The 23,454-nt window shown below is 67.0% G+C and overlaps 1 protein-coding gene across 6 annotated transcripts in view; it reads right to left on the reverse strand.

Annotated features, from left to right (window-relative positions):
- The window catches only part of KMT2D (lysine methyltransferase 2D), a 49,387-nt gene that overhangs the window by 4,776 nt on the left and 21,157 nt on the right, over positions 1-23,454 (reverse strand). For 3 of the 6 annotated variants that reach the window (XR_012155750.2, XM_073318947.2, XM_073318942.2), the window contains 31 exons: positions 23,219-23,335; positions 22,829-22,953; positions 22,447-22,636; positions 22,135-22,215; positions 21,083-21,187; positions 20,241-20,405; positions 19,632-19,716; positions 19,181-19,425; positions 18,682-18,755; positions 18,508-18,558; positions 16,463-18,220; positions 15,742-15,915; positions 15,095-15,243; positions 12,444-14,488; positions 11,786-11,909; positions 11,600-11,687; positions 11,242-11,308; positions 10,724-10,956; positions 6,876-10,442; positions 6,585-6,728; positions 5,790-5,954; positions 5,414-5,570; positions 5,004-5,085; positions 4,571-4,746; positions 3,546-3,691; positions 3,233-3,368; positions 2,988-3,127; positions 1,567-2,716; positions 1,089-1,225; positions 617-747; positions 86-371 (listed from right to left, as the gene is read on the reverse strand). Coding sequence is in view for 5 of the 6 variants with exons in the window: in XM_073318947.2 (XP_073175048.2) it covers positions 86-371; positions 617-747; positions 1,089-1,225; positions 1,567-2,716; positions 2,988-3,127; positions 3,233-3,368; positions 3,546-3,691; positions 4,571-4,746; positions 5,004-5,085; positions 5,414-5,570; positions 5,790-5,954; positions 6,585-6,728; positions 6,876-10,442; positions 10,724-10,956; positions 11,242-11,308; positions 11,600-11,687; positions 11,786-11,909; positions 12,444-14,488; positions 15,095-15,243; positions 15,742-15,915; positions 16,463-18,220; positions 18,508-18,558; positions 18,682-18,755; positions 19,181-19,425; positions 19,632-19,716; positions 20,241-20,405; positions 21,083-21,187; positions 22,135-22,215; positions 22,447-22,636; positions 22,829-22,953; positions 23,219-23,335 (12,293 nt within the window). In the remaining variant the exon portion in view is untranslated. The remainder of the gene's footprint in view (positions 1-85; positions 372-616; positions 748-1,088; positions 1,226-1,566; positions 2,717-2,987; positions 3,128-3,232; positions 3,369-3,545; positions 3,692-4,570; positions 4,747-5,003; positions 5,086-5,413; positions 5,571-5,789; positions 5,955-6,584; positions 6,729-6,875; positions 10,443-10,723; positions 10,957-11,241; positions 11,309-11,599; positions 11,688-11,785; positions 11,910-12,443; positions 14,489-15,094; positions 15,244-15,741; positions 15,916-16,462; positions 18,221-18,507; positions 18,559-18,681; positions 18,756-19,180; positions 19,426-19,631; positions 19,717-20,240; positions 20,406-21,082; positions 21,188-22,134; positions 22,216-22,446; positions 22,637-22,828; positions 22,954-23,218; positions 23,336-23,454) is intronic. The other 3 variants (XM_073318945.2, XM_073318943.2, XM_073318946.2) reach the window with 3 other exon arrangements.

Consider the following 23,454-nt stretch of genomic DNA (forward strand, 5'->3'; position numbering starts at 1 on the left):
CTGAGCCCACAGGGTGCTCCAGGCCCCACCCAGTCCCTGTGGTGTCTCCCCCGCCCTCCCCCCCAGACCCACCCCTCACACACACCTGCTCCTCGTAGATCTTCTCGCGCCGGTTGGCCACCTCGTTGCGGATGATGGTGCCGATGTACTCGATGACCATGGTGTGCTTCTCCAGGTCCTTGGCGGCATAGAGCCCCAGCCCCTGGATGCGGGAGCGCGCCAGGTACACGTTGTTCTTCCACTCGGTCTTGAGGCGGCGGTACTGCGAGGACTTGGAGTGCACAAACTGCTTGCTGTAGGGCGTGTTGGTCTCCCCCGTGAAGGTGCTCTGGTAGGCCTTGGACATGCTGGTGCTGTTCAGGGTGTGGGGCCTGCAGCAGGCGGACAGCATGGGCACGGCGGCAGGGGGGAGAGGGACCAGCACTGACCTCCCCCAGCCCCGAGCACATGGGGCCCCAAGGGAGTGGCTGGGAGAGCCCAGCCCGTTGAGGCTCAGTTTGCAATTCCCTCCCGCCCAGCCCCAGGCCTGGGGAACCCCAGCTCCAACCCAGGCCAGGGCCCCTCCCCCACAGGTGGCCCCCAAGGGGCATGGCCCCCCTCCCTTTCCCCCGCTAACCGTTTGTAGTGGGTGAGGATCTTGGGCTCGGAGCGGGCACAGCCGGTGGGGTTGATCATGAGCGGCAGCTCCATCAGGGGGTGGCGCCCGTAGCGGAACAGGTAATTCTGGCAGCTCTCCACGCCAGGCAGCTGGGAGGGAGCAAGCAGAACCCACCGTGGGTTGGCTGACAGCACCCCAGTCCCGGTGCCTGGAGGGGCTCCACTGAAAAGGACGAGCCCTGTTCCGCACCCCCATCCCCTCGGGGCCCTGGGCAGGGGGGCCACCCCTCGGGGTGCGAGTGCTTCCCTGAATGTGCCCAACTGGCACCAGCCCCTGTGCTGGGCCACAGTCCCCGGGGGGTCCCGGCCGATGTGGTTCCAAGCATATCGCCGGGTGCTGTGTCCCTCCCGCCCCTCGCTGTCGGGAGACCCCCCCCCAGCCTGCCCCTCCCGTCGGGTGAGGGGTTCAGGGCTCCCCCCCGGGTACATACGGACTCGGCAATGCGCAGCACGGCGTGCACCGTGAGACCAAAGAGCTCCTCGCCCTTCAGGTACTCGGGGAAGAGCCGCAGCATGTCGGCCTCCTTCCTCATGGCCGCCACTGGCTCGATGATGCGGTTCCAAACGGCTGGCGGGGGGAGGGAAAAAGATGAGACTTGGCTTCCGGACCTGCTCCCCACCAGCCCCCCTCACCCCCAGCAGCGACTCCCTGTGGCCTGGCAAACAAGCCCAAGGCATCAACTCCCTCACCACGGTGAAAGGCAGCCACCTCTGCGGCGGGCTGCAGCAGCTGGTTAACAGCCACAGAGTTATGCTGCCAGAGACGGGCCACCCAGTGCGCCAATGCAGCCACCTCTGGGTGGGACACAGCAGCTGTTTACAGAGGGATCCCCCACCCCATGCTGAGCTGCGGCTGACTCTGGGATGGGGAGCAGCGGCAGGCTAACGGAGAGCCGGGCCCAGCCTCACCCTGTGGCGAGGCGTCGGTGAAGACCAGGTCCTCCAGGCCCTGCTCGATGGCCTGCACCACGAACTCGGGGCGCCCGTTGTTCTCGCAGACGGTGCATCGGTAGCAGCAGCGGCGGTTGTTGGTACGCAGGCTCCAGTAGATGCGGGTGGCCTCGAAGCCCACGGGGTAGAGGGCCGTGACGCTGTGGAAGTCGCCCATCTGGTGGGGCAGCAGCTGGCCGATGGCGTGGAAGAGCAGGCCGCCCACGCGGAACATGTGCAGACGCTCGCCGCGCTGGATGATGCTGGCGATCTGCTTCACCTCGTCCCGCTCGATGTAGACACGCCGGAAGACGGTGAAGGTGCTGAGCTCCTGCTCGCAGGGGCCCTTGAGCTTGTGCAGCGGGCACAGCATGGTCTTGTCCTTGAAGAACATGCACTTGGCCCGGATGGCGCAGGCGAAGTGGTAGACGCTGGGGCAGCGGATGCGGTTGCAGCTGTTGGTGGCGCCCGTCTTCTGGCACAGGGAGCACTTGGTGAGCAGCCCTCGGTGCAGCGCCCCCTCCACGTTGATCAGCGCCCCGCCCTGCGTCTCGTACACCTCGGTGGACCACAGGGCGCAGTTCAGGTGCACCCAGAGGTCCAGGTCAAGGTTGAGGAGGCGGGCGGGCCCGTCAGTGGCACCGTCCCCCTCCTCGTGGCAGAAACAGCATTTGCGCAGGTCCCGGGGCACCTTCTCGGGCCGCAGGGTGGTGCCCAGCTTCTCGATGAACTCGGAGATCTCCTTCTCGCCGTCCTGCTTGGCGCCGCCCTTCTGGATGGTGATGAGGAAGCGCAGCCGCTTCCACCGCACCCCCTTCCACTTCTTGAGCCGGGGCCGGGGCTCCTCTCCCTCCTCCGGGGGCCGCGAGCGCTGCTTGAGCTTGGGCGGCGAATGGGCCGCCTCCTCCTTGGAGGGCGGGGAGAGGGCGGGCGGGGAGGGGGGCGCGGGGGCCACCTCAGGGGGCGCCTCGGGGATCCTGTCCCCAGGGGCGGGGCTGGCAGGGGAGGGGACGAGGGGGGACAGGGGTGGGGATGGCTCCTGGGGCAGGACGGAGAGCTGACGCACGTCCAGGTTGGAAACATTGTTCACGTAGCAGTGCTGCACGGCCTTCTCCAGCGCTGGGCTCTCCTGGGGGCACAGAGCAGGGCGGCTCAGAGCGCGGGCGCAGTGGGCCGGGCATGAGGGCGCTGGGCCCAGGGCTTCCCAGCACCTTCCCTCCCACACGGAGCCAGACAGCCCTGCTGGGGAGACCGGGGGCTCGCCCAGGATATCAGCCCAGCCAGAGGCTGCCAAGCCAGGGTGCAGCTGGCCCTGGGATTTGTCCTTCAGAGCTGCCCCACATCCCCATTCTGGCCCCAGGCCAAGAAACACCTCCGCCCCCCCGCCATGGGTCACTGACCTGTTTGAGCAGCGTCAGGATGTCCAGCTCATTCTTGAGGCTGTACCCCGGCAGCATGGCGTCAAACTGCTTCAGCCATTCCGTGCCAGCGTCGGGGGATTTCCCTGCCAGCGCCGCCTTGGCCTTGCCGCCGAGCCCCCCTACAAGAGAGACGGGACCCCATGGCTCCGCTGCTGGCTCCCAGCGGGGAATGGAGAAACCCTCTGCCCACAGGGCTCCTCCCGCCGGGGCTGCCCGATACTCACCAGCCCCGTCAGTCTCCACCTTCTTGGCCTCAGGCCCGGAGCCCCGCACTGGGCTCTCGGGGAACAGCACCTCGTAGGAGCTGGGGATCCTCATGCGCAGCAGCTCGGCCACGGCCACCATGACGCCGTTCAGGTTCTGGGGGGCGAGAGGCAGGGCTGGGTCAGAGACGCTGCTGCGGCCCCAGCCAGGGCAGGACCCTGCTCCTGAGCTCCCCAGGGGCAGGGCCCAGCGAGACGATGCCGGGGGCTCTCCACATGGGCTGAAGGGAGCCCCGGCCCTCCCCGCTCCCCCTGCACACGGCGCCTCCCCCACCTTAGCAGCCGCGGCCGAGACGGTCAGCATGACAGAGACTTCGCTGCCCTTCCCCTTCTCCCAGGCGATGCCCTGCGCCAGGGCCACTTTCCCGCCGTGCTCCCCGAAGGGCTCCCGTGCCTCGGGGGGCCTCGGGTCAGGGAACACTGAGAGCAGGAGAAAAGACAGGTTAGGTGCGTGCCACGCCCGCCCCCAGCCCCGTGAAGGGACCCCGCCCCCAGGGACCCCTCTGCACATGGCCCCCAGCCCCACCCAGCCCACCCTCCAGGGCATCCCCATACACCCTTCACCCAGGCCGACCCAGCCCCACCCACCAGGGCCTCCCCATACACACTTCACCCACCACCCTCCAGGCTGACCCAGCCCCACCCAGCCCCCGCTCCAGGCCGACCCAGCCCCACCCACCAGGGCCTCCCCATACACACGGCACCCAGCCCCCAGGCCGACCCAGCCCCCCCTCTAGGCCGACCCAGCCCCACCCACCAGGGCCTCCCCATACACACTTCACCCAGCCCCCAGGCCGACCCAGCCCCACCCACCAGGGCCTCCCCATACACACTTCACCCACCACCCTCCAGGCCGACCCAGCCCACCCAGCCTCCCCCCCAGGCCAACCCAGCCCCACCCACCAGGGCCTCCCCATACACACGGCACCCAGCCCCCAGGCCGACCAAGCCCACCCTCCAGGGCCTCCCCATACACACTGCACCCAGCCCCCAGGCCGACCCAGCCCCACCCACCAGGGCCTCCCCATACACACGGCACCCAGCCCCCAGGCCGACCCAGCCCCACCCACCAGGGCCTCCCCATACACACGGCACCCAGCCCCCAGGCCGACCCAGCCCACCCTCCAGGCCAACCCACCAGGGCCTCCCCATACACACTGCACCCAGCTCCCCCCCCCCCCGACCCAGGCCAACCCAGCCCTTAAAGGGGCACTCACCCACCAGGATATCCCAGCCCACCTTCTTCCCCCAGGTACCCAGCCCACCCTACTGGGACCCTCACCCCCCGCCTGTGCCCACCTGGGATGCTGGCTCTGGGGATGATGGGGATGACTGGTGACAGCACCCGCTCCTGCAGCTCCGGCTTCGCCTCGGCCAGCAGGGGGAAGCGGGGCGGCTCCTCGCCCAGGACGCTCTCTGGGGACGAGGCGGGGACGATGCTGTCGGGGGAGTCGCTCTCCTCGTCGCTCTCCATCCTGAGGGGAGACGCTGGTGAGACCCCGCAGACCAGAGACCCCTTGGCCCCTCCTGCCATCACTGGCGAGAGCCGGGGGGGGCCCTCGCCCTTCCCACACTGCACCCAGGAGACTCCCCACAGCCCCAGCCCACCCCCCCCCCCACCCCAGCACGGTGTTTGGCACGGCCAGAGGACACCCCCACCCTCCCCAAGGGAGCTGGGGAGGGGCAAAGCAACGGCACAGCCCAGGGCGGGAGCCCTCCCCCGGCCCCTCACCTCACGTCCTCTGTCTGGTTGTGCGGGGGCGTAGGCAGGGCTGCCAGAAGGTCCAGGCTCTTCACTTCCACGGCGGGCGCGTCTGGGCGAGGGAAGGAGGGCGAGGGTCAGCAAGCACCAAGGCCTGGCGCGCGGAGCCAGACGCTACCTGCCATGGGCATGCCGCCCAGCACAGCAGCCCCGCCCACCTCCCCCTCAGCCCCGCCCACCTCCCCCTCAGCCCCACTCGCCCTGGCAGAAGCTCCTCCCACATCCCATCAGTGCTGCTCCCGGGTTGGCCAGCAGGGGGCACCGGGGTACCCACACAACCCCCCACCAGAGCTCTCTGCTCCCCTGGGGAAGGGGTAGGTCGGCAGCTCCCCCCTGGGCCCCAGCTGTGGGGCTGGGTGCGCAGCCCTCGCGCGCCTTACCCTTCCGGCCTTCGGCTTCCCGGGCCTGGTCCGGCTCCTTGGGCTGCTCGGCCAGCTCCTCCGAGGAGGTGACGCCATTCACCATCTTCTGCTGCACGGAGGGGGGCGGAGTGGGGGGCAGCGAGGAGGGTGGGGTGGGCGGGTTGCTCAGGTTGTTCTGCCGGGAGAGGATCCATCATGGATGGTCACTGTCAGACAGCATCCCGCCCCCACCCTGCACCCAATCCCTGCTCTCCCCGCCCCCTCCTCACCCCCCAATCCCAATCCCTGCTCTTCCTGCCTCCCCTCCCCAAAGCGGGTGGCTCAGCTCTGTTAGTTCACCCACAGATAGGGAGACTGAGGCACGGGGCCCTGCCCAGGCTGGGGCAGGCAGTACCTTGGTGAGCAGCTGGGTGTAGTAGTCGGGGACGCTGTCCAGCACGGCACTGCCGAATGCCCCTTTCAGCTGGCTCTTGCCATTGATGGGGCTGCTGCCGAAGGGCGCAAAGAGGCTGAAGTTGGCTGTGATGGTGGGTTCCACCAGGGGCAGCAGGGAGAGCTCCTGTCGAGAGAGGGAGGCAGTCAGGAGGGGAAACCCCCAAAACTGCCCGAGGCATGAACGCGTGGGCAGCTTAACCCCTCTGGGCTGGTACAGGCGATAGGGTACCCCCCAGCGTTCCCTCTCGGTTTTTACATCCATGTGCGGAATGAATTTTGTTATGTGTACCCATATGGAGGTGATGTGTGGTGGGGCCGAGGGGTTTGAAATGTGGGAGGGGGCTCAGGGCTGGGGGGGGGAGAAGCGGGCTCTGGGGTGGGGCTGAGGGATGCGGGAGGAGGCTCAGGGCTGAGGCAGAGGGTTGGGGTGGGGGTGAGGGCTCTGGGGTGCAGTCTGCCCAGGGGCTGCAGTGGGGAGAGAGGACTCCCACCAGCCCTCCCCAGCTGCAGCAGGTCCATGCAGGGGCTGGCGGGGAGAGCCCCCCCCCACTGCAGCCCTGAGCCCCTGCGGGAGCACCCAGCTTAGAGGGAACTTGGCCCCCACCCCCGGATTGGGGCCCCCCGGTGTGCAACCTGACCAGACCAGGAAGCCTTGAGAGACCCACAGTCCCAGCCCCTGGAAATGGCAGGGCCAGGTTGGGCTGTGCAAGGTGCCGGGGGGCACGTGACGGTGGGGCGGGGCGACGGCGGTTACCTGCTTCAGCTGCTTCATTAGGGCCTCGCTGGATTTGAGCCCATCCTCCTTGCGCAGCTTCTTGCGGGAGGCGGCCACTCGCTCCCCGCTCTTCTGGGCCCGTTTGGGCTTCGGGGCCGGGGGCTTCTTGCTGGCGGAGGGATCCTGTGGGGAGAGGGTGAGTCACGGGGCTGCCTGCGGCCCCACCCCACCCACACTGCAGGGCAGGGGACGGGTGCGTGCTCTGCACACCATTGTATTTACCGCCCCCGCCGTACCCCGCCCCACACCCCCGGCATGGCCCCTGCTCACCTCTCTGCCTGGGGGTGCTGCCAGCAGCCTCTGCTCCAGCCCCGAGAGCTTGCCGTCACTGTGCCCGTTGAGCTCGGACCGCAGCCCCTCGGCGGAGCGCTGCGACGCCAGCTGCACGTTCTTGGCCCGCAGCAGCTTCTGCAGCAGCAGGTGCCCAGCCTCAGACCTGGCGCCCGCCAGCAGCTGGCTACCCATCAGGAGCTTGTTGGCTGGGGTGGGCGCCGGCTCCCCGTTGGCCTCGCGTTTCACAGCCTGGCCCCCGCCCAGCACGCACGGCGCCGTCTCCTCCTTGGGCTCCTGCTTGATGCAGACCCCAGGGGCCTCGGTTGGCAGGGCCCCCCCTTCCAGAGGAGAGGCCTGTGGGCCCGGCCTTTCTACCACCTGCCCGTTGACTTGACTCCCGGCCAGGCTGCGGTCCAGTGGCTTTCTCGATCCATCCATGGGCTCCATGCTGGGAGAGGAGTTGGGACCCTGCACTGCTGGCTCCCAGTGGCCAGGGGTCCCAGCAAAGGACTCCTCCCCTGTTTGGCTGGGGGGTGGCTTTGGGACAGCGGGCACTGGCTCCACCAGGAAGCTATTCTGGGTGGGCGTCAGCCTGTGCTCGGGCTGCGCCCCAGGGCTCTGTGCCACACTGGGCGGCCTGGCCAGGGTGGGCGGGGAGGCTTCCTTTGGCTCTTGGGGGCTCTGTTCCCGGCTGGGTGGGGGGTGCTGATGCACAGAGCCCAGGCTGACCATGCTCATGGGCGCCTGGACCGGGGTGGCCGCCGGTGGGGCCGAGAGTCTGAGCACCCCCTGCTGGGGACTACGCCCCACCAGTGCCGTGTGCACCAGTTCCGCCAGCGGCTGCTGGGGGGCGCTCAGCGGCACTCTCTGCTGGCCGGTGGTCGCCTGCTCCATGGCAAACCCTGGCTGCATCTGCTCTGCAGCAGCGGAGGGGCCAGCTGGCCGGACGTGGAACACCGTCCCCGGCTGCCTCGGTTGCTGGCGCACCACGGAGGCCTGCAGGGCCGAGGGAGGGTGCGGCCCCTGCTCCAGCGATGCCTGGCCCTGCCCCGGGAAGGGGCCGGCCTGCCTCAGTGCCTGGCTCTGCTGCAGCAGGCTCTGCTGGTGGCGCTGCACCAGGATGGCCTGCAGCTGCTGCTGCTGCTGCGGGGTGAGATGCCGCAGCTGCGGGCTTTTGGAGATGACGCCTTGCAGCTGAGCTCGGAATTGGCCCATCACTGGAGCGGACACCTGGCTCAGGATATTCTGTGCATGGGATGCCTGCGGGACTAGCAGGCTCTGCTGCGGCTGCCCCATCGGCCCAGCCTTGTGCTGCCCTGCTGGGCTGGGAAGCCGCTGGCCCACCGGCCCTTTCGGCTGCTGTTCTTGGCTTTGTGTCGGCGGCTGGCCTGCAATCCTTTGTGCCTGGCTCGTCATGCTCCCGGGCTGCTGTTGCTGTTCTGCCACCGAGCCCTGCGGGGCCAGCAAGTGAGGCCCCTGGGCAGGGTCCGAGTGCGGCTGCTCTTGCCTCATGGCGCCCCCCAGCTGCGCCAGCCCCCCGCTGTTCTGCAGCGGCGGATGAAGCAGGCTGCTTTGCTGCTGGCCCCCCTGCATTCGCTGCGGCTGCTGGAGCTGCAGGGAGCTCGCCATGGCCGGCTGCTGCCCCAGCTCAGGCTGGTGTTTCTGCAGCTGCTGCTCCTGGCTGGCCAGCGCCAGGGGACTGAGGTTCTGAATGCCCGGCTGCTCCTGAGGGCCCATGTGCGGCTGCCCCCCGAGGTCCTGGCTGCCCGGCCCACCCACGGCGGCGGTCAGCTGAACCTGATGCTGCCCCCTGCCCTCGGCACCCTCTGGGGGCAGCACAGTGCTCTCTGCCCCTCCCTGCTGCTCCTTGGCGGCCGCGCCCTGCGGGGCTGGCTGACCTCCCTGACTCAAGTGTGGCATGGAGGGGGACTGACCCAGGGCCCCATGCTGTGGAAAGTGCGGTAGCTGCTGCTTGGGGGCCTGCCCCTGCCCCACGAGGCCCGGCTGGGCGGCCTGCCCCTGCCCCAGCAGGGCCTGATGCTGGGCGCGAGAGCTCTGCTGCTGTTGCATCAGCAAGGGCCGTGACTGGCCCAGAAGTCCGGCCTGCTGCTGCTGCGCCGGCGATAAAATCAGCCGGTGGCCCACAAGGCCCTGAGTTTGCTGCACCAGCTGAGGCGAGCCCAGCACCCTCTGCTGGTGGGGCGCTAACAGCACCTGCCTCGGGGGGTTCTGGCGGCCCACCACGCCCTGATGCTGCAGCATGGACGCCTGGGAGTGCCCCATCATCCCTGGCTGCGGCGAGAGCTGCTGGACCAGGATGCCCTGCTGCTTCGGAACCATGGGCTGCCCCCCACCGCCCTGCTGGGGAGCAGGGGGCTGCTGCTGCTGCTGCACCTGTCCCAGCATGCTCTGCTGCTGCGGCTGCGACACCTGTCCCAGCATGCTTTGCTGCTGCTGCTGCTGCTGCGATGACGACACCTGTCCCAGCATGCTTTGCTGCTGCTGCTGCGATGACGACACCTGTCCCAGCATGCTTTGCTGCTGCTGCTGCGATGACGACACCTGTCCCAGCATGCTTTGCTGCTGCTGCTGCGGCTGCAACACCTGTCCCAGCATGTTTTGCTGCTGCTGCTGCGGCTGCAACACCTGTCCCAGCATGCTTTGCTGCTGCTGCTGCGGCGACGACACCTGTCCCAGCATGCTTTGCTGCTGCGGCTGCTGCGGCGACGACACCTGTCCCAGCATGCTTTGCTGCTGCGGCTGCTGCGGCGACGACACCTGTCCCAGCATGCTTTGCTGCTGCGGCTGCTGCACCTGTCCCAGCATGCTTTGCTGCTGCGGCTGCTGCAGCGACACCTGTCCCAGCATGCTTTGCTGCTGCGGCTGCTGCAGCGACACCTGTCCCAGCATGCTTTGCTGCTGCGGCTGCTGCAGCGACACCTGTCCCAGCATGCTTTGCTGCTGCGGCTGCTGCAGCGACACCTGTCCCAGCATGCTTTGCTGCTGCGGCTGCTGCAGCGACACCTGTCCCAGCATGCTTTGCTGCTGCGGCTGCTGCAGCGACACCTGTCCCAGCATGCTTTGCTGCTGCTGCAGCGACACCTGTCCCAGCATGCTTTGCTGCTGCTGCAGTTTCTGAGCCAGCTGCATCCTCTGCAACTGCCTCTCCTGCATCAGCCGGGTGTCGGCGGCCAGCCCCCGGAGCGCGGGACTCCCAGGGAAGAAGCTGCTGGACGTGCTGGGGACGGCGGCGTTGCCCAGGAAGGACAGGCCCTGCTGGACCGCCATGGAGACGCCGCCCTGGGGCAAGCGCACGCCACCTGCTTGCCCTGCCAGCTGGTTGGGCTGCTGGCCCAGGCCTTGCGCCCCCACCATGGCCCCCGTTTGCTGGGGGAGCTGTGGCTGGACACCGTGGGCGGCGAGCAGCTGCCCTGGGAGCTTGGCCAGGAGCCGGGGGCTCTGCGAGGGGCTGAGGGCCAGAGCGGCGGCACTCTGCTGGTGCTGCTGCTGCTTGTTGCGGTACTCGGCCATCAGGTTGGTGTGCTCCTTCTGCTGCTTCCGGACCTGCCAGGGAGAGCGCTGTCAGCCCGCCGGCCGGCTGGGGGGGGGGGGGGGGCGGCGGCAGCGCCGCCGCCCGGCCCCCGCCCGCCACAGCCGAGCCCAGGGCGCCCCCCACCCCTCACACACCAGCCCGGCCAACCTCTAACCACAAACTCGCCCCACCTGCAGGTGAAGACTGCCCCCCGTGCACTGCCATTGTCTCCTCCAGCTGCTCTATCCCCAGGCTTTTCCTCCAGCACCCCCACCCCCTTGGCACGCTTGCTCCACCTCCCCCAGTCCCCCACCTGGTCCAGCTGCTTCTGGATCTTGCTCTGCTGCTCCGTCACCAGCTTGAGCTTCTCAGCGTCGGCCTCGGGGAACTCACGGCCGGCCTTCTTGGCGGTGCGCTGCTTGGCGCACAGGGCCTTGCGGGACTTGCGGTGCACGCCGATCTGCTCCTCCAGCACCTTCAGCTGCATCTGCAGGAGCTGCTGGGTGTGGAAGAGCCACTCCTCGTACTGCCGCTGGTCGGCCTCGTCTGCAGAGAGGGGCACTGCGGTGAGACAGAGCCGTGGAGACGCTCCTCTCCCGCACTGCCCCTGGCCCCCCAGGGAAGATGGTCCCCCCGAGCTCGGTCACTGAGGCTCAGAGAAAACCCAGCATTTCCATTCACAGCCAAGCCCCACAGAGCACCAAGAAGGTGGGCGGCAGCCCAATGCCCAGGACCAGCCCATACAACCCTCCAAGTGACCCCCCCTCCTGGCAGGGGGCTCCCCCAGGCAGGGGGTTCCCCCAAACTTGCCCCCCAACACCAGCTACTTACTGATGACGCCCTGAGCGAAGGTGGGTGGGTTGGGGCGGGTCTGAGACGGGTCGTTGCCACTTCGCTCCTAGGAGAGATGGAGAATGTTTATGATCATGTGCACGCCCCCCACCCCAGCCCCCAGTACCACACACTGCCCCCTGTCCCTGCCCCCCCCAGTGCTGCCCCTCACACTGACCCCCCCCCCCTTGCAGCCTCCACACACTCGGCCCGTCTGCAAGGGCGATTCCCAGTGCAGATGCCCGTGACCCACCCAACTCATCTCACACACGAGCCCCAGAATGGTGGCGGAGACACCCCGGTGCTGGGTATTTGCTGGGCAAGGCAGCACGGGGGGTCCAGACAGCCACATGCTCACCTGTCCGCTCCCAGCTGGGACGTGGTTCTGCATTTCGGCCGTGGCCGTGGCCCCCGAGAGCCGCTGAGCCAGCAGGGACACCTGTTGCCTTTGGAACCAAATCAAGAGAGAAGAATGAACCAGGAACTGCTCCTGCCCTCAGCCGCCTGCCTGCCTGCCCCCCTCCCACACATGCCCCCCTCTTACCTGTTCATCCCAGGGGCCACCCCAATGCTTCCCTGAGCCATCACCTTCTTGATGCCCTTCAGTGCTACCATCTTGGCCTTGGCAATGGGGTCCATGATGTCCTCAGCCGCAAACTTATCCAGGTCTGCGTGGAGAAGGAGCGTCAGCCAGAGCCCGCTGCAGGGTTCCCACCCCTGGCAGACCCAGCTGCTTCCCCCGGCTAACGCCCACCAGGCTCCGAGACCACAGGAGGAACCGCCACCCCCTATGTGGGAGTCTCAGTGCCCCCAACCCAGAGAGGAGGGGCAGCTGACAACAGACGTGGCTAAAGGGTGCCAATTTCCAGAATCCATGTTTGGCGGGCCCAAGCGGGGATGGAGCTGCTCTCCACGGCCTGAGCAGGCAGTTGGCACAGGCCCCATCCACGCTCCTGTGGGGGGCAGGAAACAGGACGACTCCCCAGCATGCCCCACCCAGGTCGGACAGGGTCACCCCTCAGCTTCCCACTCTCGTTCAGTCCTTGGCTGGTCAGCTGTGGTCGCCCAGTGCCAAGGGAATGCTCCTCCACTGAGACCCCCCCAGCTCCCTTCAAATGGGGAGGGGTTTCCCCAGATGTGGGGCCAGATCTGAACTTGGGACCTCAAAAGTCTGCCATCCCTTTGCCCCCGCTGGCTCCTACCTGTGTCAGGGAAGAAGCTGTTGGCCAGCTGGTGCTGCTGCATGACAAGCTGCTGGGGTTTCATGCCCATGGGGGTCGGCTGCACCCCAGGTATCTGCTTCTGCACCAGCACCTGCTGCTGGTTTGGCTGCGGGGTCAGCGCCGGCTGGACGCCGTGCTGGGCGGCGAGGACGTGGGGCTGGGGCTGCGCCATGTGTGGGGCCAGCACCTGGCCCTGCTGGGATCCCACCACCCGCTGCTGCTGCGTCATCAGCTGTTGGGTGGGCACCAGGTTCTGCTGCCTGGCGATGAGGCCCAGCTGCAGCTGTTGCTGGGGCCCCACCAGGCGGGGAGCCTGCCCGTCCGGGGGCTGGGCTGGCCCCGCAGGGTGAGCCAGAATGGAGTGCTGCTGCACAGTCTGGAGGTGCTGGGCGCCTCCCGGCAGGTGGGCCGACATCTGCTGCTTCTTCTGCAGCTCCTTCTTCTCGTGCTCCAGCAGGTCCTCGATGAGCAGGGGCAGCTCGCTGGCCACCAGGGAGCTCTCCATCTTCTCTAGGTCATCAGCCGGCGAGTGCTGGGCGTTGGCCAGGCCCAAGGCCCCTCCATCCAGCTCCAGCAGGGAACTGCTCTGGCTGGCTGCCAGCCCGCGGCCCGGAGCAGCATAGGAGCCCTTGTCTGAGCCAGAGGTGGCAGGTTGGCTGTTGTTTGGGAAGGGGGCTGTGCCGAGCCGCACGGGCCCTGCTCCGGGATTCAACAGGTTCTGGCCAGGCTTGAGCGTCAGGCCTAGGGAGGCAGCCATTTTCTCGGCCCCCTGGAGGGCCTCCGACTTGATGGGGACCGGGAGGCGGTCAGAGGCGCCGGCGTTGAACTGGCAGGGGGATGTCTTCAGGCAGCCATCCTCCAGCTTGGGCTGGACGCTGGCCGGCAGGGAGGCCGGCTTGGCTTCCAGGATGCTGGCCTGGGCCTTGAAGGTCGGGTGGGGAGCCGGTGCCGTGCTGGAGGGGCAGGGGGCAGGCGCCAGCCCTTCCCTGGGGGGTGCCAGCTCCTTGGGCTCCCCGGGGCCCTTGGGGCAGGGCCCAGCTGGCTCCCTCTTGAGCAGGGCCTCACGCTCAGCCTTCTCGTTGGCCGACTCCACCAGGCGCAGGTGCTCGTTGAAGATGTCCTTCTTGTCGCCCGTGTCCAGCTCGGGGTCGGTGTAGGCCAGCAGGTCGAACTCGTCGCCATTCAGCAGGTCGTCCAGGTGGGGGTCGTTGGTCTCCAGGTTGTCCAGGTTGCCCAGGTCGTCGTCCCCCTTGGCCACGTCCGGGTCCAGGCTCAGGTTGGCCAGGTCGTCGTCCTCCAGGTCCTTGTGGGAGTCAAAGTCGTCGTCCAGGTCGGGCTCCCCCGGCACCTCGCATGGGAGCCGCCCGCCCTCCAGCGCCAGGTGGCTCTTGCTGGGAGCTGGAGCCGGGGCCGGAGCCAGTGGGGGCTCCATGGCAGGGCTGTCCTTGGGGCCCTCGGGGCGCAGGCTGGTGGACGACAGCGGGCGGGGCGGCCCGTGCTGCAGCTCCAGGCCGCTGGCAGGCGGGGGCAGCGGAGGGCCACTTTTGTGGGGAGGCTGGTGGCTCCGCTGAGCCCCCTGCGGGGAAGAAGCAGAGGGCAGCAGAGGGGCCGGCAGCTTCGGGGGCTGCAGGACCGGGGCTGCCAGAGGCATGACAGAGGCACGCAGGGCCTGGCTGGAGCTCTCGTCGCCGGGCAGGAAGAAGCGTGGCCTGGCCGGGGGGCCCTGCTGGACGAAGGGGGAGCCCATGCCCCCGGCTGCCCCCTTCTGGGAGTTGTGCCGCAGCTCAATGAACTGGGCCCCCATGGCGCCGGGCGAGGATGGGATCTGCTCGGCAGGGCCCGGCACGCGCCCAGCCAGGCCCCCCAGCGCCGGCCGGCCGAGCTCGTGGCCAGGCGGCTGCTGGAAGCGGGCCGGGCTGGGGAGCCGCACGGCTGCCTGCTGCTGCCACATCTGCTGCTGCTGCGGCGAGGGCCCCTGGAACATGCCGCGTGGGAAGAAGGTCTGGGGGGCTCCCACCGCCGGCCTGCAACACAGACAGGGAGGGTCAGGGAGCGGCCCCTGCCTCGGGCGCCCCAGGAGGTGCAGCTCCTGGCCCGCACAGGGTGCCTGTGCCACCATCCGCCCAAGGGCAGAGCCACAGCCAAGGAGCTCCCTCGCTCGCCCACCCCAGGGGCAGGTCAGCAGCAGCTGGGGCTTCTGGAAGCGGACACGGGCTGGCCACGCCCCAGCACGGCATCGCCCCGCTGAGGGGCTCCTGTCGGACAGGCTGAATCCCCAGCAGACCTGCCAACGGCTTTCCCCACCCACGTCTGATGTCAGGGGATGGGGGCTCAGTGACGGCACCCTGTCAACGGGGGCCGCCCCAGAAATCCCAGCCCCCCACTCCCCCAGTGGATTCCAGAGAGGGGAGCGAGGCTCTCTGACTAGCTGGGCCTGGGAGCAAGGTCTCCTCAGTTCTATTCCCAGCTCTGCCACAAACTCGCTGAGTACTCGTGGGCCTCAGTTTCCCCACGTGTAGATGAGGGCAGGGTCTGATGGGTAAGTGAAGTGCCATGCCCTGCTCTCTCCCTGCTGTGAGTGCAGCAAGGCCAGAGCACTGCTCGCCTCCAGCACCTGTGGGGACACGCACCTGCCGTTGAGGTCCATGGAGGAGGGCGTGGCGGCAGGCGGCGGGCGAGAAAGCCGTTCGTCCGGTGCGAAGGCCACGGGCACCATAACTGGCCCAGAGAGTTTGCTGCTACCAGGGGCTGCGGGCAGATTCCCAAGGGTGCTCTTGTCCTGGGAAGGAAGGAAGAGCGATTCCACCTGTACCCCGACTCCTACAGATCACTCCCTTGCCTGCACCCTTCCCCTCCAGCTGTGAGGGATCCTGACTTCCCTCCTGACCCCAGCCTAGGCTCAAGCTTCTCTGCTGCAGGCAACGGGCAGCTCTAACTAGTGCACCTTGCTGCCCTTGTTCGGGACTAGCCCCAGCCCCATCCGAGTCTCCCCATGCGCTTTGTCTGGTGACACCCTGCAGCAGGGAGCTCCCCAGGTGACAGGCACTTCCAGATCTGTGCCCTCAGCCCTCTGTCCCATTAAGAGGGGCCCTTGTGGGAGCGCGGGGCTTGTCGAAGCGCTGTGTTCATCAACGTGCAGAACCAAATCCACAGTGGCCGGCTCCGACTGCCCCTGGGGCGGGGCTGGGCGAGGCCAGGCCAGCGGCCCTGGGGCCAGTACGACGTGGCTCATACGGCTACGGAGATGTTCATGTGGCCCCAGCCACGCCTGCCCTACCTGCGCTGGCTGGTAGGGTGCCAGGCCCCTGAGCTGCTCGAAGGCCGGACTGCTGGCTTCGGCACTCCACGCTGCCTGGGAGGAGCTGGTGGCGGCGGCCGCACTCTCCTTCTCCTGCCGCAGGTTGTTCCTCTGGATCTGCTGGCGGATGAGGAGCTCGCGGAGTCTCTGGCGCTGGGAGATGAGGGATGCACCGTTACAGCAGGGCCTAGACTGCACCCTGGGAACTCACCTCCCTACCCCTGAGCATCTGGGGGACGGAGCGGCGACAGGACATCCAGGGCAGCTTGGAGACTCTCTGCCTAAGTTGACTAGACTGACACAGGTGGGAGGGTAAACTGAGGCACGGAGAGGGAGAGGGCCTTGCCCAAGTCACCCAGCAAGTTAACGGCAGAGCCGGAAACAGCACCCAAGCCCCAGTCCATGCAAGTAAAAGAGACTAGAGGGCAAAGAGCCATTCCCTGGGCTCCAGCTCTCCCTTGTATCCTCTAGGCGACGTCACGGTGTCCCTGGGCTCAGCCCCCACCAGCACCCACACATCCTGTGCCTGGCGCTGGGAGGGAAGCGGGGTGCAGTGGTTAGAGCAGGGGGGATTGGGAGCCAGCAGTCCCAGCTCGACCTCTGATTCGCCGTGCACCTGGTCTGTGCTCAAGGATGCCCCGAGCCAGTGCCCCCAAAGCCAAGTCACCCCCAAGGGTTAAGGAGAAAGCGGAGTGCTCACCTGCCTCTGCTTCTCCAGCTCCGACTGGCTGACGCTGCCGAGGGTGCCCTCCTGGCTGACGGGCAGCTCAGGCAGCTCCCGGCTGGGGAGAGCAGAGATCCCCGACACCACCTCGTCCCGCTTGTCAGCTGGCAGCACCATCCCGGCTCGGGGCAAGTAGGTCAGGGAGCTGTCCTGCTGCTGCTGGGGGTGGGGGGGTTGCTGTGGCAGCACCGAGGGGGGACGCAGGGGAGAGAGGCTGTAGGTTTCAGCAGGGCAGTTGCCAGGCCCCAGGGGGCTACCGGCCTGGTGGAAGCCGGGCGAGGAGGCATAGTTGGTGCTTTGGGGCTTGCCCACGGGCTGGCTAGAGGCGAAATGGCTGTTCATCCCGTGGGGTTGGTGGGAGGGGGAACCCTTGAGGGTCTCCGAGACAGCTGGGGGGAAGGTGAACCGCATCTGTGCCGGGGCGCCAGGGAAAACGCTGGCTCCGGGGGAGCGGGCAAAGGGGGGCTGCTGGCTTCCCGGCCCCTTGGAGTGAGGGTCACTGGGCTGGGCTGGAGGGAAGCCCCCGCCAGCTGGGGGATTGTGGGAGACTGGGATTGATTTGAAGCCGGAGTCAGGCATTTGGGGCCGCGGGGGCTTGTGCAGGGGGGCAAAGGGGTCCCGGGACTGGGGGCGCGAGGGGGGTCTGGAGTAGGGGTCGGGGGACTGGAAGCGAGGGGTGACGGGTGACTGACAGCAAGCCTCATTGGAGAGTGGCCGGGGGGTGAGGGGGGACTGGGAGCTGGACTGGGACTGTGGGCTGGCGGGGACGCGGGAGAAGGGGTCGGAAGGCAAGGACCTGGGGGGCAGGGCACAGCAGCTCTCGGGGGGCTGTGGCCGGGGCGTCAGGGGGGGCTGGGCATAGGGGTCCGAGTAGCAGGACACGGAGGGCGACTGCCTGTAGAGGTCAGGGTGGCTGGGAGGTGAGGGGGCCAGAGCCTGGGGATGCGGATGCGCGAGCCCTGGGCTCTGTGGCTCTACCTGAGAGACCCGTGGGGTCAGGGGGGCTTTGAACACGTCGGCCGCCTTCAGCTCGGCGGAGGAGAGGTGGGACGGGGAATCGGCGTAGCCCATGGCAGCCACGTAGCCAGGAGAACACACTCCCGGGCCCCCTTCCTCCTTCTTCACCTGCAGCCCCCCAGCTTCCAGGCTCCGCTTCTGCTCCCCGAACGGAGGGGGTGAGAGCAGCGGCTCGGGGGGCCTGGCCCCAGGGCTCCCTGGCACCGACAGGTTGTCCAGAGAGCCACTGAGGCAGCGAGGTTTCAGGAAGGGGTCTGGGGTGGAGGGCTGGTGCCGGGGGGGTCCAGGGGAGGTGGGGTGGAACTCCGGAGGCTGGGGGCCCAGGGCCGGCCGGGGAGTGGGCAGGAGCTGCTGCTGCTGTTGTGTGGGGAAGGGCTGAAAGGCAGCTCCGGCAGTGGGACTCTGGCCCAGGGGCGAGGGGAAGCGGGGCTCTAGCGGGTAGGTGGGGGCCATGCTGTAGGGGTCGTGCGAAGGCACTTGGGAAGGAAGCTTGAGGGAGAGCTCGCTGGACTCGGCCCCCGGTTCGGCGCCAGCAGGGGACTTCAGGAACCCGTCCGTGGAGCCAGGCAGGGCCAGCGGGCTGTTGATGTAGACAGGCTGCCCCGCAGCACCAGGCAGCGCCCCCTGCTGGGGCGGGATCCTCAGGTGCAGCGCGGGTCTCTCAGGCTTGCGCAGCACCTCCCCTTTGGTCTGCTTGTTGATCTGGCTCTCGGCCTGCTGCAGACAGAGCGCAGGATGGGGGTCAGCTTGCCAGGGGATCCTCTCTGCACTGCAGAGAGCCTGAGACGGCATCAGGTCAGATTCCCCCCCCCTCACACCCACCCACCACCTTGGGCTGTGAAACGGGGATGGGGCAGGGAAGGGAGGATCCGGCAGAGTCAGAGGAGGGGCCAGTTGCTCCAGTTCCTCCCTGGCCCAGTCTGGGTCCCCGAGAGGAAGAAAGGACAGAGAGGAGCCCCACAAGGCTCCTGCCTGCATCCGGAACGCTCTCCCCCGGCACGTACCTTCTGCACCTTGTTGATGCGATGAGCCGCCCGGTTATCTTTGGCCTTTTGCTGCACAAAAAAACAATCAGTTCTCAGAGCTGGGCTGTGAGACTCCCTGTCGATCCCCCGCGAGCAGGTCACGCTCCCCGGCCACAGCCCGCAGTGGGGAGCGGGCCCACGCAGGAAACTCACCAAGTAGGGGGCTTTGTCCGGGGCAGGGACCTTTCTCCAGAGCTTCATGATCTGTTTGCAGCGGCTGGACCAGTCTGGGTGGGGGACAGAGACAGAGGTTACGATCGCCCCAAATCACTAGCCATGGCAGCCTCCGGCTGGAGTCTCTGGAGCATCCGGGGTTTATGTCCCAAGCCCCAGCCGGGTCAGGGCAGGTGTGGGGACATCCCTCCAGCCTGGGCTCCCCAAGATGCATGGCCAGGGGCTTCGTGAAGCCAATGGAGGCTCACGCCAGAGAGCTCTCTGGGTAAGGAGCTTCTTAGCCAACACAGAAGTTTCATGCCAAGAGGACTATGCGCAAGGAACTCTTCCCGCAATAGGAGAAAGGGCTCAGTGCCCTCATACCAGAGAGGATTATGGGTAAGAGCCTTCACTCGGCCACTGAGATCCAGAGAGGCTGGTTACTGAGCATCCCTCCTTCCCGAAGGGGGCAGCCAGAGGGGCGAGAGCAGTTGCCTACCTGGGTAATCCTGCTTGAGGCTGGGGAAGTTCATGTTGGCATAGAGTACGGGCGAGATGGTGGACAGCTCGCCCAGCTCCTCATCCTTCTCCCAGCGCTGTAGGCTCCGCTGGTTGTAGGAGAGCCCATCCCCCTCACCCTCCGTGGTGGGGGTGGTGGGTGTGGAGGGGGTGGTGGCAGCCGAGCTGCTGGCCCAGGGGCTCTCGGGCTCGCAGTGGTCTGGGCTGAAGAAGCCACTTCTCTCCCTACACCGGGGAAAAAGCACATGGCCTGAGTCACCAGGGCTGCGGGCAAAGCCCAGGGCACATGCCAGCTGGGACAGATTCCAGCCCCTGGATTGAAGCAGCCCCCAGCGCCTTAGGGACCCGCATTCACCCCATCTCCTGAAGAACCCCGTGCCCTGCCTCTCCCAAGGGCACCAGCACTGCCCGCCTGGCACGCACCAACATACCTGTTATCGAGGAATGGGGACTGGCAGACTCCTGAGTAGGACTCCATGGGGACAGTGGAGGAGAGAGAGCCCAGAGAAACACTCCCTGTGAGGGAAGGCAAACCACGTGGCAGAGAGCTGGCAATGCGAGTCAGAGCCAGCCTCCCCATCCCCAACTCCCCCTCCCACCTGCCCCAAGAGGGCTCCTAGAGCCAAGCCAGGTGAATGCCTAGCTCCTAAAGAGTCCTAACACCACTCTCTCCTCCCCCAGGAATCACCCTCTGTTTCACCATGTGCAATAAATGCACAAGAGGGGTGACCTTCCCACAGATCACACAACACATCGATGCAGGAAACAGAACCCAGGAGTCCGGTCCCGCAATGCTGTCCTCCAGCCCCTAGATGGTGCTGCCTCTGCTCAAACCAGGCTGCACAGCAAGGGGCTGGAAATGGGGCACGCCGAACACGCCCAGGTTTGCTCTCCTGTGTCCTGCCTGGCGTAACAGACAGCACCCCCTGATGGCCCTCCCTCTCACAACCGGTCCCGAGAGCAGCCCTTTCACACCAGGAGTTTTTGGAAGGGTGTTGTAATTTATCAGCCACACTCGCCACACGGGACAGACAGGTCACCTTGCAGGAAGGGCCTCTGGGAGAGCTGTGCCCGGTTGGCGTCTCGCCCTCCCATGCTGGCCTCCATCCCTGCCGCCACGCAGCTCAGCTGCTGCTCCCGCTCGGCAGAGCCCAGCACGTCCTTGAAGAGCTGCTGGATGTCCTTGCTCTCCATCTTGGGCAATTCTGGGGGAAGAGGGATGATCAGAATGAGCACAGGGCTGGGGAGCTGCATGGCCTCATGCCCCGTGTGCGGATCCACCCCGTTCCAAACTCACCATCTTCCAGGGCGAAACTGAGGGACAAGACGTCCCCTCACACAGCACGCCAGTTGCCCAGCTGGAAAAGGAACCCAGGAGTCCTGACTCTTGGGTCCCTTCTACTCTACTAGACCCCACCTCCTCTCAGAGCCTTTTTGAACCAGATAAAATGGCACCTGGTTCAGGCTGAGAAAACAGGGTCACCACCATCCTCTGCTTGATTGGCAGCTGTACTATGCAACAAGCTGCGGGAACTGGTCTCCTCGGACCACCAGGGGCTTCAGCAAAGGGGAGCAAAGGGATCCCGCACAGGACTGAGCCACTAGCCTGGGAAGCTGGTCTTGGCAAGTCCCTTGCTTTGGGAATAGCCCATGTCACCCTCTGGGGGAGCTGGCACCAGGCTGTCGAGACCCATTGTGGGCTCCAGCACATGTTTGCTATTTCCCAGCACATGTTTCCCATTTCACCCTAGTGACAGGCATTTGGGAGGCCCCCTCAGCTTGGGGCCCTGGTTTAACTCTCCCGCTTCTGCCCTTCTTGCCAGCCCCGGCTGGCACCAGCACGGAACCGAGGGAGGTGTGAGGGGACGTCCGGCAGCCTGACCTTCTGTGGGGATCTTGTCAAGGTCGGAGCTGAGAGCACCCTCGCCGGGCGTCGCCGGCTTCTCGCTGTCCCCAGGATCCGGAGAACCTTTCGGCTCCTCTGCCCCTGGGAGACAAACGCACACGCCACCCACATCACCCCAGCTCAGCACCCGAGGCCAGGGGGTGTGCCGCTGCAGATATCTTCCTGCCCCACCCCACACACAATGGGGGCAGACATGCCATGGGGATGCTGGGTCGTGACCCCCACCCCCACCCCATCGGGGGCGGGCGTGCCAGGGTCGTGACCCCCACCCCCACCCCCACGGGGGCGGGCGTGCCAGGGTCGTGACCCCCACCCCCACCCCCACGGGGGCGGGCGTGCCAGGGTCGTGACGCCCACCCCCACCCCATCGGGGGTGGGCGTGCCAGGGTCATGACCCCCACCCCCACCCCATCGGGGGCGGGCGTGCCAGGGTCGTGACCCCCACCCCCACCCCATCGGGGGCGGGCGTGCCAGGGTCGTGACCTGGGAGCTTGGAAGTCCGTCCCCCCCTTTCAGCACCCTCCTTCCCTGAAAAGAGTAGGAACTGAGGGTGATGTTCTAGGCTACATCTCTATGGTTCTGAAGGTGGGGGAATCACTCTAGGACTCCAAACCATAGAGACTCCGGAGTCCTCCAGGACTGACCATAGATGCAGCCTGCCTAGATAATAGCCCACAGCCATAGAGCTGTAGCTAGAGTGCTTAGCCATGATGGATAGAGTGGCACAGCTCTATGGCCACGGGCCGGTTGGAGAGTACACTCTAGACAGGATCTCTATGGTCAGGGGAGTTGGTCAACAAGATGGGGAGCTCCAGCCATGGTGGAGGTTATACAAATGGAGTCCTGCATATTCAGATATTCAAATGAGAGGGTCACTCTATTTGCATAACCCCCCAGCACTCTGTACCAGCCTGCCATAGTGCTGAGTCCCGTCCCCACAGGGAACACCCCCCAGCCACGGGCCGGACACCAGCCCCCGCCCAGCCCCCGCTCCCCACCCGCGGGCCAGCCCGGTGGGAGGTGCTCACCTGGGTCCTCGGCCTTCGCTTCCGCCCCTTTCGGGTCCTCCTCTTGGGCCACCAGGGTGCTGCTGTCCATGCTGCTGTCCCCTGGGGGGGGTGTCACAGGAGGGGGACGCTGAGCCAGCAGACGGCCCCTCCCTCCCGTGACGCCAGCCCCTTGGCAAGGGTGATCTCCGGCTCCTGGCACTACCCGCCCCCAGTCCAGGTGACCATGCCCAGCCCCTCAGATCCCTCCCCACCAAGCCAAGTCCCACCGGCCAGCCCTGCACCCTGCCAACCTCCGCTCAGAAGCCAAGGGCATCTCTGCAGCCCCCTTACCTTTCAGATGGGCAGGGGTCTCCTTCCCATCTCCAGGCACCTTTTGGAGTGTGCCGGGCACCCCAGGGTCCACCCTTGGTCTGGGAGCACCCTGGCCAAAGGGGGGGCAGGCAGCTCCATCCCCTACACCCCCCGCAGCCAGCAGGGCCTTCCGGCTCAGGTCCATGAGCGCCTTCCCGAAGAACGCTTCCTGCCGAAGGAGTGGGGAAGGGGACGGGAGGGGGTGGGAGGAAGCCAGGGGACACGTACCAGAGTTAACAGAGGAGCCAGACCCCATCCCCACCTCTCTGCCCAATGAAGCTCCCCCACCCTCCCCTCCCCCTCCCCTCTGCCCACAGCAGCAGGGGCTGACATGGCCCTGTCCCACCACAGCCTGGCTTACCTGGAGGTAGGCAGGGAACATATCCTCCAACTTGCTCTTCTTCCTGCCTCTGCGTTTCTTCTTCTCGTCCACCTCCGTGGCACCCTGCTCCGCAGCGCCCTCCGCTGGGATCTCCGCCGGCGCCCCTGTGGACAGCAGCTTCTGTTACTTCCGCCCTCCCCAGGAGGGAGTAAAGAACCCCGGAGACCTGGGGCCCTCCTGGAAGGAGCCCTGCCTTGGGCAGGGATTTCCCCATCGCCTCCCCGCACAAGCTGTGGTGCAGCCCCACCTCCCTCCATGAGATCCCAGAACTCAGGGTTGGGGCGGGGGCTGTTCTGTCCCAGCTACACCCCACGACACAGAGGTTAATGCAAGAGGGCCAGGCACTGCCTGGGCGCACGCGGCTCCTACCGTCCTCCGGGTGCCCCTCGGCGCTCAGCACCTCGCGACATGCCTCCACCAGTGCCGCTGAGCCCTTCTTCAGCCGGGTGTGGGACTTCCGCTGCCGCACCATGAACCCGCCGATCCCTGTGGGGGAAGATGAGCGTTGGGGGGTTACAGAGGGAGGCCTCAGCCCTGCTTAGCCGGTGGGTTTCACTGCACAGAGCCCAGGGCACAAGATGCTGGAACCGACACCCTCCAGCCCC

The sequence above is a fragment of the Lepidochelys kempii genome, chromosome 20 (assembly GCF_965140285.1).
Source record: "Lepidochelys kempii isolate rLepKem1 chromosome 20, rLepKem1.hap1, whole genome shotgun sequence".
Taxonomy (NCBI): domain Eukaryota; kingdom Metazoa; phylum Chordata; order Testudines; family Cheloniidae; genus Lepidochelys; species Lepidochelys kempii.